The 13,225-nt window shown below is 36.9% G+C and overlaps 4 protein-coding genes across 4 annotated transcripts; 2 read left to right on the top strand and 2 right to left on the bottom strand.

Annotated features, from left to right (window-relative positions):
- Positions 1–1,477: 1,477 nt before the first annotated feature.
- Positions 1,478–1,900, bottom strand: LOC114882476 (histone H2A-like). Its single transcript, XM_029199365.2, has one exon. It carries the CDS (start codon positions 1,862–1,864, stop codon positions 1,490–1,492), a length of 375 nt encoding a protein of 124 aa, XP_029055198.1. The 5' UTR covers positions 1,865–1,900; the 3' UTR covers positions 1,478–1,489.
- Positions 1,901–2,085: 185 nt separating this feature from the next.
- LOC114881857 (histone H2B-like) lies at positions 2,086–2,516 on the top strand. The gene has a single exon (XM_029198742.2). It carries the CDS (start codon positions 2,127–2,129, stop codon positions 2,496–2,498), a length of 372 nt encoding a protein of 123 aa, XP_029054575.2. The 5' UTR covers positions 2,086–2,126; the 3' UTR covers positions 2,499–2,516.
- An 8,936-nt stretch (positions 2,517–11,452) lies between these two features.
- LOC114881856 (histone H2B-like) lies at positions 11,453–11,865 on the bottom strand. Its single transcript, XM_029198741.2, has one exon. It carries the CDS (start codon positions 11,822–11,824, stop codon positions 11,453–11,455), a length of 372 nt encoding a protein of 123 aa, XP_029054574.1. The 5' UTR covers positions 11,825–11,865.
- A 180-nt stretch (positions 11,866–12,045) lies between these two features.
- On the top strand, positions 12,046–12,484 carry LOC114882108 (histone H2A-like). The gene has a single exon (XM_029198985.2). It carries the CDS (start codon positions 12,087–12,089, stop codon positions 12,459–12,461), a length of 375 nt encoding a protein of 124 aa, XP_029054818.2. The 5' UTR covers positions 12,046–12,086; the 3' UTR covers positions 12,462–12,484.
- Positions 12,485–13,225: the final 741 nt, after the last annotated feature.

The raw sequence follows: 13,225 nt of genomic DNA, 5'->3' as shown, positions 1-13,225 counted from the left end.
CGATTTTAAAGTTCTTGGTCTCAAATTGCATGAATCTGAAGGGCCTTTCTAACTACATAACCATGAAGTGGCCCACCCTTTTTCTTTAATGGGGGGCGGGGGTACCTTTATAATTTTAAATGGAACCCCCTATAAAACGTTACATATTTAGATTCTACAGGAAAAAACAAGTATATTTTGTCTGAAACATTTTTTGGTCAGATATTTCCATGGTGAGATTATAACAGTTTGAAGTTTCGATTTGTAGGTACTTCCTTGTAGGTACAATTCTTGAATTTGACTCAGTTATCCATGAAAACGTTCTCATCGTCAGTACGATGATTTAAATAACATTTTTCGCATGATGCGGTGCCATGCGAAGTTGGCACCTCATATTTTCAAAATGCTATTTTTTCAGGTATTTCGCCGGAACTACATATTTCTGAAACCTTTCAGGAACTGTAGAACTATTGCGGGTGCAAATAGAACTGTTACTAAAAGTTTTGTTTTTTGAAAATGAGGTGCTAATGTCAAATGAGCGCTTCAAGTAGGTACCTACAAGTCGAAACTTTAAACTGTTATAATCTCATCATGGAAATATCTGACAAAAAAATGTTTCAGACAAAATTTACTTGCTTTTTCCTATAGAATCTAAATATGTATCGTTTTCTAAGGGGTTCCGTTTAAAATTATAAAGGTACCCCCGCCCCCCATTAAAGAAGAAGGGGGGCCACTTCATGTTTATGTAGTTAGAAAGGCCCTTCAGATCCATGCAATTTAAGACTAAGAACTTTAAAATCGATGTCATAGTTTTCGAGATATTGAGCTGTTAAGAGTTATGTGGGCCACCCTGTATATACATATACTACGGGTGGGCTTAAAAATCAAATTTAATTAATTTTCATGATTTTGAATCTCAGTATGTGTGTCTGGTCGCCGTGAGGCGACCAGAATATCACTTTACCCTAACCTAACTTAATTCACTGATTAGCTAGAGTAGATTGGGTTAGGTTAGGCTATATTAAATTCCCAGCTGCCATCATAGCTACGATACATTGAAATCATGAATGCAGAAGTACACACGATATATATTGGTCATCGGTCGCCGCGCTGTTGCCTGCAGAAACAGTAGAAAAGCGGCGATCTCATCCTAATGCGTACGTTGTCACGGACGCACACGGATGGCCAGAATTCAATGTGTTAGTTTCGACAGTTTATCGAAAATATCTCGAAAACTATGGCCGAGCGGCGGTTATATGTATAGGAAAAAGTTGTTCAAAATGTTGAGTTTTACAATATATTTAAATTTCATCAAAATCTGTGAGGTGTAACCTAATCTCAATAATTACCCTTTTTTCTTAACGTGCGTACGTGAAAGCGTTAAGGTACTTCGTTACTTTACTGCATTGAAAAGTATAACACAAAATGAACTAGCAAGCAGAAATTCCTTCGCGTTAAAATATTTTGTGGCCCTGAAAAGGGCCATTTGTATGTTTGAATCATGACAGATTTACGCTTTCTTGTCAGTTTTTTTTGGCAATAGAACTGCCTGAATGTTCGGTAATACACCGCCTTGAGCGATAGTAACACCAGACAGCAATTTATTCAATTCTTCATCGTTACGGACGGCCAGTTGGAAATGACGAGGAATAATCCTGCTCTTCTTGTTGTCACGAGCAGCGTTGCCAGCCAATTCCAATACTTCAGCTGATAGATATTCAATAACTGCAGCCAGATATACTGGTGCTCCTGAACCAACACGTTCGGCGTAATTTCCTTTTCTCAGAAGTCTGAGCATACGAGCAACAGGAAATTGGAGTCCAGCACGACTTGAACGGGACTTCGCCTTTCCTTTAGCTTTTCCACCTTTGCCACGGCCAGACATTTTCTCGATAACTTTGAAAACAACAAGCGAATTAAACTTCAAGAGATTCAGAAGTAATGTGAGGTTTCAGAGCGAGAGCTCCGCTTATATAGCTGTTCGTTGAGGTTCGGACCGACCAATGAAGCGGCAGCTCGCACGTGATTGGTGCGCCGTCGGCTGTCCTTTCACACTATATATACAGAGCCTCCCTTGCGTTCCAACATTCAGTTGTGAATTTTCGCTGCTGTAGAGTTTGTCTCGAGTTTATAAAATCGTTAGGAAAATGCCTCCTAAAGCGAGTGGAAAGGCTGTGAAGAAAGCTGGCAAAGCTCAGAAGAACATCAGCAAGACTGATAAGAAAAAGAGGAGAAGGAGGAAGGAAAGCTATGCAATCTACATCTACAAAGTGCTGAAGCAAGTCCATCCTGACACTGGTATTTCCAGCAAGGCGATGAGCATCATGAACAGTTTCGTGAATGATGTCTTTGAGCGGATTGCTGCTGAAGCCTCACGTCTAGCTCATTACAATAAGAGATCGACCATCACATCTCGGGAGATCCAAACTGCCGTCAGACTTTTGTTGCCTGGTGAATTAGCGAAGCACGCTGTTTCTGAAGGCACTAAAGCTGTTACCAAGTACACCAGTTCAAAGTAAATGCTGCAGCATATTCTAATCGGCTCTTTTAAGGGCCAACAATTTTTATTACGTAGACCACTCTCCTTTCTAACATTTTCCTAATTTTTATTCCGCGATATTATACAGGGTGTCGGCGAAGGCAAGCCACCTGGATAACTTCTACATTTTTGGAGATAGAAACAAATGTTTCAGACAAAAGTTGTTTGGTTTCGATGAGCCCATTACATAACTTGGTGTACGTAACTCTATGGTGTACATAACTTGTCTTCAGATGGAGGCGCTTAGGAGATTTGAAGGTCAATTTAGTTTTTTTAAATGGAATGGGGTACTTTTTTATGCATCAAACGATGCAGCTAAACATTCTTTATAAAAAAGTACTGACCTATGTAAGTCAAAAAGCTGGTAGTTTAGGAGATATTTCAGTTTAAATAATTCTCAAATTCGTACTGACATTAGCGTTTATTTACAAGTATGGTCGAACATAATGATCATTTGCATCACAACGTTTTTGAAATTGATGAAGTAAGGACTGGCTATTTAAAGGATAAAGTTTACGCGAAAGATTCAACTACAGTGACTGATATGTAGCAGCGTATTATAGACGAATGTGGCAAAATGTCAGCCGTTACATTAAATAACGTAGGCCAGTCCTTCATCGATTTAAAAAATGCTGTAACGCAAATGGTCGTGATGTTGAACCATACTTGTAAATAAACGCTAATGTCAGTAGGAATTTTAGAATTATTTAAATTGAAATATCTGCTAAACTACCAGCTTTTCGACATACATACATAGGTCAGTACTTTTTTATAAAGAATGTCTAGCTGCATCGTTTGATGCATAAAAAAGTAGCCCATTCCATTTAAAAAAACTAAATTGACCTTCAAATCTTCTAAGCGCCTACATCTGAAGAAAAGTTATGTACACCACATAATGAACTCATCGAAACCAAACAACTTTTGTCTGAAATATTTGTTTCCATCTCCAAAAATGTAGAAGTTATTCAGGTGGCTTGCCTTAGGTGACTCACCCTGTATAACGTTAATAAAATTTCTCACACACTTCACATTGTTATATTAAACATTGCAATTACTTAAAATTACAATACTAATTGTCATAACATTTGCTAATCTAATTGATTATTTTATTTCAATTTAAGATCTAAATTTTTAATGCTTTTTTGCGATTTCTGTTTGACTTTCGGAGTATGTATGGTAGGGATGTTCAATTCACCAGAAAGAATCGATTCCTTTCAAAAATCGAAACCAAAGAATCGGTTTGAACAGAATTGACTTTTTTTGTTTCCTTTTTTATTTTCATTTTTGTAAACAGACTATCCCATACGATTCTTCTATGCGGCATCGATTATTGTAAAAAATCGATCTTGTATTTTTTTATATTCCGTGGTCTTACATCAAAAGCAGGCCACCTACATTGTTTATATTTTAATCGCTATTCTTATACTTTTTTTAGGAGTGAATGTGTTTTTATGGATAAGAAAAATCGATTCTTCTAAAAATTCCATCTAAACCAAAAAGTCGATATAAAAAGTGAGAATTAATTCCCTAGAGATCTTCAATTCTTACATGAAAGAATCGATTCTGGGGAAAATAGAATACCAAAGAATCGATTCAAAAGATCGATATTTGTACCGAAAGAATCGATTTTCTAAAGAATCGAATCGGAATCGAATATCCCTAATGTATGGTATAGTATCCAATATTCCAATAGAACGATCAATGAGGTAGTTTCTTTCTTTTAATATATAAAATTGTGTCCATTTTATTTCGTAGTACAGAACAATCATCGAAATAAATCAACAATTTCAGCATCAATAATATTGAAGAAAGTATTATACTTGTTATAAGTGACATAATCCAAAATGCAATTGTTTGAACCTAAATTTATATCAGTGAAAAATTTTGTATATTTAGTATATTTTTCTGTTTAATTAGTTAATATTGAAATTTATTTTCAAGTTACGAAAATACTAACGTTAGTCTTAAAACAAATAAAAGTTCATATAATATATAAAACTACCACCTAGACTTATTTCAGCAATATATATTATTTGCTACTTTTCTCATGCATCGATGCAGAAATGTGTATAAACTTCGTCCCAGAATATCCATCACTCAACGCCACTTCATTTTGTCCATTTTTAAACTTGTACAATTTAAATGTAGACCTTGTCCCTAATTTAAATGTAAAAACTTAAGGGAAACAGTTGTTTTGACGAATACACGTTCGCGGTGCAACTATGGGTAGCTTGTTCCGAGTTAATAAGGGAAATAAATTGTAGGTGTATTGTCACTTAACTAAATGTCTATTTTGAAAGAAAACTATTGACAGAAATTACAAGAGGTTTCGGTATATGTAAAATGTGAATGATTTGTAAGCGGTGAATAACGGAGTCGCGAGTGGGCTAGGATGTTTCACTTTGACTTGAATGCAGAGAGTGAGTCCCTGTTGATACGCTGTCAACGAAGAAGACACTCTAAGGGTGTATCCTGATTTGCTCGTCGGCTAAGGAACCAATCAGAGGTGTTTTTAAGTTTCACTCCATTCCGACTGGCCCCCCAGTTCGACGAGTCAGCAGTCGTGGGTGGTGGGGCATTTTGCAATGGCCAAACTGACTTGCCCATGGATATGCGATTTTTTGGCCTCTTGGCCAAGAATCGCATCGCGGCTGGAAAAGTCCCAAGTCTGCGCGGCACATGCCAACGCCCGCCAATGATATATGACACGCTGCTCCTCCAAAACTCCAAGCCTAAAAATGGTTTTAGGGCTGGTCGTTTCCGTTACCGGACCAGGAGAAATTGAAGGGCAGCGGCAGACAATGGCAATGCATGTACCGCGCCGTGAACGGACTTGAGACTTTCCAGATAGGTATAGACAACGGTGAAACTTTTACTTGGTTCATGACGGTGAACAGATGTTAAAGAATCTCAGCGAGGAATGAATTACTGCCCATGGGATGTAACAACAATCTTTTGCAAGCTTGTTCGTTTTTGCTTCGTTTTAAAAAGAGTGTCGCAATCTCACGATTTGCGATTAAGGTAGGTAAAATGAAACTCCTAAGTTGATAACCACGTCTGTTTATTCTTTTATAATCTTCGCGTTCACGTTCGCACTCTCTCTCATTCTCCTCTGCTTTCGCCCTTTTGCATTCGTACATATATGCTCTCATCTCACTCGCTCTCCTTTCGCTCCTGTTTCGCACATCATTCAACCAATCACCCATACCTTATACCTGTCGTTCGGCTCTCATTTGCTCTCACTCATTCGGCGCGCATTCCATTCCTATTCAAACATCCTTTCTCTCACTACAAGAGTCACACAAAAAGAAACAAAAAGGTTTTCGTTTCTTTATTTATTTATGTACCATTCCACCCAAAGTGGTCATACTTTTAAATGCATGGTGTTAGATTTTTATTAAACTTTCTAGGTTTGTAGAACCCGATATATGAACTAACAATCGATGCTCTGTTCCCCAATATTGTGTAAGCTATGAGGACTGAAAGTTTAGGGTTACCTCTTTTTCAAAAAATCGTAAGTTGAAAAATATTACAGATATACATATACAGGATGTCCCGTAAAGAGTGTTAGTCCTTTGAGTGAGTGGTAGCTGAGGTGATTCTGAACAACATTTTCCTTTGCAAAAATGTTGTTTGAAGCATCTTTTTTGAATTATTAAGGAAAAACACTGGCGAATCAGAGCGCGCATAGCGTACGGGCACAGGGATGGCAGCATGACTACGAAAGCCGGGCTTGACGTATGTAGGTCGCGAATAAACAGCTCGGCACACCGTTGGCATTAGTGATGGGCACATTTCTGAATTTTATCGATATTTGGTATCGATACGTATCGATAATCAGAATATTGATATACATCAATTGGGAATAAAGTATCGATATTATTGATATCTGTTGGATTATCTGGAAATAATCAGGTAACAAAAACAAGTCCAGTGTCGAAGGATACGGACAGAGTCATGGTTTACCTCAACGGTCTTTAGGTTAGGGACCGATGGGTGTATAGAATTTTCCAGGAATGGCCTGAGCAATAAAACTCCGGGCATTTCTATATTTAGTTTTTCTAAGTGGACCCAATAGGGGTTTTTCCGCTGACGACTCTTCACTTCAGCTTTAGTTTTCAAACTGTGCAGACGTATTCAGAGTGTTCTTTAAGAAATAAATTCATTTTTATCCGACTTCGAAAAGGGGGAGGATACTCAATTCGATGTATATGTTTGTTTTTTTTTTTTTCTTTTATGTAGGTATGTTCACCGATTACGCCGAGTCGGATGGACCAATCGGAACGAAACCTTTTGGATCTTCTAAAGTATGTGTCCCGATTGGTCCCGTTAAAAAAACATTTTATATTTTTTCACTCCGAACGCTTTTTATTGCAAAAAAACGTACTATTTCATGTACGTGCGGCGTACGGTCGCTGAATACTCCGAGACGGATGGACCAATCGGAACGAAACCTTTTGCATCTTCTAAAGTATGTGTCCCGATTGGTCCCGTTAAAAAAACATTTTATATTTTTTCATTCCTAACGACCTTTTTTTCTAAATGTATATTCGCCGATTATTCCGAGACGGATGAACCAATCGGAACGAAACCTTTTGCATCTTCTAAAGTATGTGTCCTGATTGGTCCCGTTAAAAAAACATTTTATATTTTTTCATCCCGAACGCTTTTTATTGCAGAAAAACGTACTATTTCACGTACGTGCGCCGTACGTTCGCCGATTACTCCGAGACGGATGGACCAATCGGAACGAAACTTTTTGCATCTTGTAGAGTATACGTCCCACTTGGTCCCGTCAGAAAGGTATTTTGCATTTTTTCATTGCTAACGATTTTTTTGCAAGAACGTAATATGCTTGATTTACATTTTTCACCGATTACCGCGAGACGGATGGACCAGTCGGATCGAAAATATTGCATCTTGTAGAGTATATCTTCCAATTGGTCCTGCAAAAAAATTGTTGTATTTTTTCATTCCTAACGACTTTTATCGCAAAATACGTAATACTTCATTTATATCTTCCTGCATTTATGCTGCAGAGAATGTACCGATAGCGATGAAACCTTTCACATTCAGTAGAAGGTATATCCGCGATGATCCCACTTGCAAAAATTTATGGAATTTGTTAATAACTACTGTTATAGCAAAAAATCCATTCCTTCTTGTTACTCTGCAAGGAATCTATCGTTCGCGGTGAAATCTTTCATATTTAGTAGGATATACAGGGTGTTAATAGGAGTTAATAACAAAAAACACCGACCAATCCGAGCGCGTATAGCTCGCAGTTCCAGGGACTGCACTGACTGGTACGAAAACCGGGCCTGACGTAGGTCGCGAACAAACGGCTTGGCACCTCGTTGACATAGCACAATAAAAAAACTGAACTGGTAGAACATCTTTAGTCGTTTAAAATGAATACGGAACCTAATCTCTTTCTGCCTTTCATAATGTAAAAAAGGAAATTCTAAGCATTCTAAATAACAAATAGAAATGATTGAAATGGAATAATTAATAAACGTTTGAATTGGAGGCTACGTTAATGATGAAAAATTTGAAAACAATTTAAATGAAACTTACCCATTCGTTTCTAACTTAACCTGCTACGCTGAAAGCAAATAATTCCCATTAGGTCACTGTGTCAATTCTGAACATTCAACGAGGAAACACCTCGTCTATTATTCATACCTAAGTGCAATAAATGAGGGGAGTTCACTGGGCCGATCATGAAAACAGCTGTTCTACCGAATGTGTTTCCTCGTTTCCCAGTGACAATTATCTGCTTTCAGCGTAGCAGGTTAATTTAGGAACGAATGCGAAAGTTTCATTTAAATTGTTTTTAAATTTTTCATCATTAACGTAGTCTACAATTCAAACGTTTATTAATTATTCCATTTCAATCATTTTTATTTGTTGTTTAGAATGCTTCGAATTTCCGCTTTTACATTATGACAGGCGACAAGAGATTAAGTTCCGTATTCATTTTAAACGACTAAAAATGTTCTACCAGTTCAGTTTTTTTATTGTGTTATGCCAACAGGGTGCCGAGCCGTTCGTTCGCGACATACATCAGGCCCGGTTTTCGTAGCCGACATTGCAGTCCCTGAGCCCGCGCGCTGTACGCGCTCGGATTGGTCGGTGTTTTTTGTTGATAACTCGAAAACGAATCGACATCTTGGCAAAGGAAAAATTTGTTTAGAATCACCTCAGCAATCATCCCTCTTCGGCTGTCGAGATAGTCGCGTGACACCCTGTATATCCGCTATGATCTCACTCGTAAAAATTTATGAGAGTTGTTTATTAACAACTTAAATTCGGTCAATTTTTTTTCGGTTTATGGTTATTAGCTAAGCAACAGAAATCTAAAATCACCTTACACTATCCTACAAATACTACTGGTTCCACTAAAAAGTGTGAAATAAAATAATTTTTAACAAAAAAAACATCCGACTTCGAAATGCACTAAAAAGTGTAAAATAATTTCTATTTCATTTATACCAATATTCCATAGCTATTAATAATATCTATTTAATCGTTAAATGGGATACCAAATATATTTCAAACTTTTCGGAGGCGGCGCAAAATTAAAAATACCCGAACAAACGGTGCTGCCAATAACGATTTGATTGTGGTATGGCTAACTTGGTAATTAATAAGTCGTAAGAGAAAAATTATAGGTCCGGTTGAAAACATTTGTAATTGTAACGATTGTATGAGAAATTGGCAGCACTCCTGATGGACATGCACTATACTGCAGTTCACAAGAGACCATACTTAACACGCGCCGCTCACTAGGTCTAGAGAGATTATTAATAACGTGTGTTATTTCCCTCTTCAGCTTGCTTCTTATTATACTTTGCGATCATATTCCTATTATTTGTCGCAAAAAAAAAATGATGTGAACGCAAAGTAAGAAGCAAGCTGTAAAGGGGAATCACACGCACTATTAAAAATCTCCCCAGACCTCAGTAAATCACTAGCTGCGCCTCGTGAACTGCAGTATAGTTAATTCGCAATGGGTTTGTTGATTCCCGTTGAATATTGTTTACTTGAAATTATCAAATGGGTCATTTATCATAGGTTGCCGACGCCCGAGTTAGGATCTTCCTAGTAGAGGAAAAGTTTTTAATTTTGTGCCGCCTCCGAAAAGTTTGAAATATATTTGGTATCCTATTTAACGATTAAATAGATATTATTAATAACTATGGAATATTGGTATAAATGAAATAGAAATTATTTTACACTTTTTAGTGCATTTCGAAGTCGGATGTTTTTTTTTGTTAAAAATTATTTTATGTGTTTCTAGAAATTGTGCCATTATTTTTAGTTTAATACCCATTTCCAATAATATCAATACGTACAATTAAATTAGAAGTGAAGTTCAGTAAAAAATAGGCTATTTATTCAAATATTTGTTTTATATATGATAAACATATTATTATATTTAATACTAGCTGCGTTACCCGGCTCTGCCCGGGAATTTTAATCAACTATTATTATCCCTACTTCCTTATTTCTATCCCTATTTCCCTGTCCCTGTCCCTACTAATATATAACAGTGAAAATGTCGGATCGTTTGTTCCTCTTCACGTTTAAATGGCTAAACGGATTTTAATGAAATTTGCACTATTGGACTGCTTATTCTTTCAAGATGGATATAGGCTATGTCATATTGCGATTTGTTATGTTTTTGTCACCGTGATCGCAGCGCTGTCTGCAGGATCCAATGCAAAACATTCCAAGATCAACAACAACTTATAAGTAAAAAATTAATTAAAAAACATTTTGTAGTGGACCGAATTGTGAATCTAAACCATTCTCGAATCCACTTGAACACACACAACAAATTTCATCAAAATCGGTCCAGCCGTTTAGGAGGAGTTCAGTCACATACACACGCACAGAAGAATTATATACATATATAGAGATTTTAATTTTTTTGGACGTGCATCCATTATGTTTACATAATTATTTATTAACTTATGCATTACTATACATTGAGATCAATATTGCATACATTCTATACATATATTGTGACGTGTGCCACGTATGCCCTCGCGTTACAATCGCCAGGCGCCTTCTCCCGCCTCACTCCCACGCACCCGTCACCGGAATACACCCTATCTTGACCCTATTCCCTCTTTTCCCATCCGCCGGTATCGGGCCGGTGGGGGCGACGGAGGGCCACCAACAACGCTACCACCCCGTCAACAAGGGAAACACGCCTCGAGGCCGACGACTATTACACTAGGTCCATTAAGCTATTTGAGCCAAATCATCAGAATATACAAAAACATATGAAAATTTTTTGCTAATTACTTGCGATTTTTTGCCGTAAAATGTAATTTTTCTGCTCCAGCCATTAAAAAGTTACAAAGGGTTAGATAGCTTAATATTAAGCCATCTAGCCATTGTAAAAAATAGCATACAATAAAATAAAACAAACTTACTTCATCGTTTAAAAAATGCTGTGATGCAAATGGTCGTTATGTTCAACCATACTTGTAAATAAACGCTAATATCAATACGAATTTTAGAATTATTTAAACTGAAATATCTCCAAAACTACCAGCTTTTCGACATACATTCATAGGTCAGTACTTTTTTGTAAAGAATGTCTAGCTGTATCGTTTGATGCATAAAAAAGTACCCCATTCCATTTAAAAAAATTAAATTGACCTTCAAATCTTCTAAATACCTACATCTGAAGAAAAGTTATGTACACCACATAATGAGCTCACCGAAATCAAACAACTTTTATCTGAAACATTTGTTTCTATCTCCAAAAATGTAGAAGTTATCCAGGTGGATTGCCTTAAGCGATTCACCCTGGATAATATCGCGGAATAAAAATTAGGAAAATATTAGAAAGGAGAGTGGTCTACGTAATAAAAATTGTTGGCCCTTAAAAGAGCCGATTACAGTATACTGCAGCATTTACTTCGAACTGGTGTACTTGGTAACAGCTTTGGTGCCTTCAGAAACAGCGTGCTTCGCTAATTCACCAGGCAACAAAAGTCTGACGGCAGTTTGGATTTCCCGAGATGTGATGGTCGATCTCTTATTGTAATGAGCTAGACGTGAGGATTCAGCAGCAATCCGCTCAAAGACATCATTCACGAAACTGTTCATGATGCTCATCGCCTTGCTGGAAATACCAGTGTCAGGATGGACTTGCTTCAGCACTTTGTAAATGTAGATTGCATAGCTTTCCTTCCTCCTTCTCTTCTTTTTCTTATCAGTCTTGCTGATGTTCTTCTGAGCTTTGCCAGCTTTCTTCACAGCCTTTCCACTCGCTTTAGGAGGCATTTTCCTAACGATTTTATAAACTCGAGACAAACTCTACAGCAGCGAAAATTCACAACTGAATGTTGGAACGCAAGGGAGGCTCTGTATATATAGTGTGAAAGGACAGCCGACGGCGCACCAATCACGTGCGAGCTGCCGCCTCATTGGTCGGTCCGAACCTCAACGAACAGCTATATAAGCGGAGCTCTCGCTCTGAAACCGCGCATTACTTCTGAATCTCTTCAAGTTTAATTCGCTTGTTGTTTTCAAAGTTATCGAGAAAATGTCTGGCCGTGGCAAAGGTAGAAAAGCTAAAGGAAAGGCGCAGTCCCGTTCAAGTCGTGCTGGACTTCAATTTCCTGTTGCTCGTATGCTCAGACTTCTGAGAAAAGGAAATTACGCCGAACGTGTTGGTTCAGGAGCACCAGTATATCTGGCTGCAGTTATTGAATATCTATCAGCTGAAGTATTGGAATTGGCTGGCAACGCTGCTCGTGACAACAAGAAGAGCAGGATTATTCCTCGTCATTTCCAACTGGCCATCCGTAACGATGAAGAATTGAATAAATTGCTGTCTGGCGTTACTATCGCTCAAGGCGGTGTATTACCGAACATTCAGGCAGTTCTATTGCCAAAGAAAACTGACAAGAAAGCGTAAATGTGTCAAGATTCAAGCATACAAATGGCCCTTTTCAGGGCCACAAAATATTTTAACGCGAAGGAACTTCTGCTTGTTAGTTCATTTTGTGTTATGTTAAAAAAAAAGTAATAAAGTTTATTGTATTTTTACCATAGCACAATACTATTTAGGATAACTTTTTACTTCTATTAATAAATTCATAATATTTTTGAATCCTTTAATAAATCAAGACCGAGTAAAGAACTAGTTATTATTTCTCTTGGAGTACAAAAGGAAGGTCTATTAAGCTATCTGAACCAAATCATCAGAATATAAACAAACATGAAAATTTTTTGCTAATTACTTCCTATGTTTTGCCGCAAAAAGTAATCTTAAAGTTACAAAGGGCTATATAGCTTAATATTAAGCCATCTAGCTATTGTAAAAAATAGCATATAATAAAATAAAACGAAAAATCAATAACAAATTTTTTGCTATTTTTTTGTTATATTTTACATTGAAAAGTATTTTTTTTGCTCCAACTGTTACAAAGTTACAGTAGGTTAGATAACTTTTTAGACTATTTTTAATTTATTTCACAAACAAAAAATTTAGAACTCGAATATTTTAATAGCAAATAATTCAGGGAACATTTTGATGTGATAATGTACAAGTAAATAATTTTTTAAAGCACTTTACTCTTGTACATAGTTTGGGTGGTGCTCTTATCAATTTTTAGTCTTTTATTTTTTATTTATTTAACTTCTAAACGGGTGAAACCCTTTTTACCACAGAATATGAAA

The sequence above is a fragment of the Osmia bicornis genome, chromosome 5, assembly GCF_907164935.1.
Source record: "Osmia bicornis bicornis chromosome 5, iOsmBic2.1, whole genome shotgun sequence".
NCBI classification, from domain to species: domain Eukaryota; kingdom Metazoa; phylum Arthropoda; class Insecta; order Hymenoptera; family Megachilidae; genus Osmia; species Osmia bicornis.
This window is presented reverse-complemented; position numbering and strand designations above follow the sequence as displayed.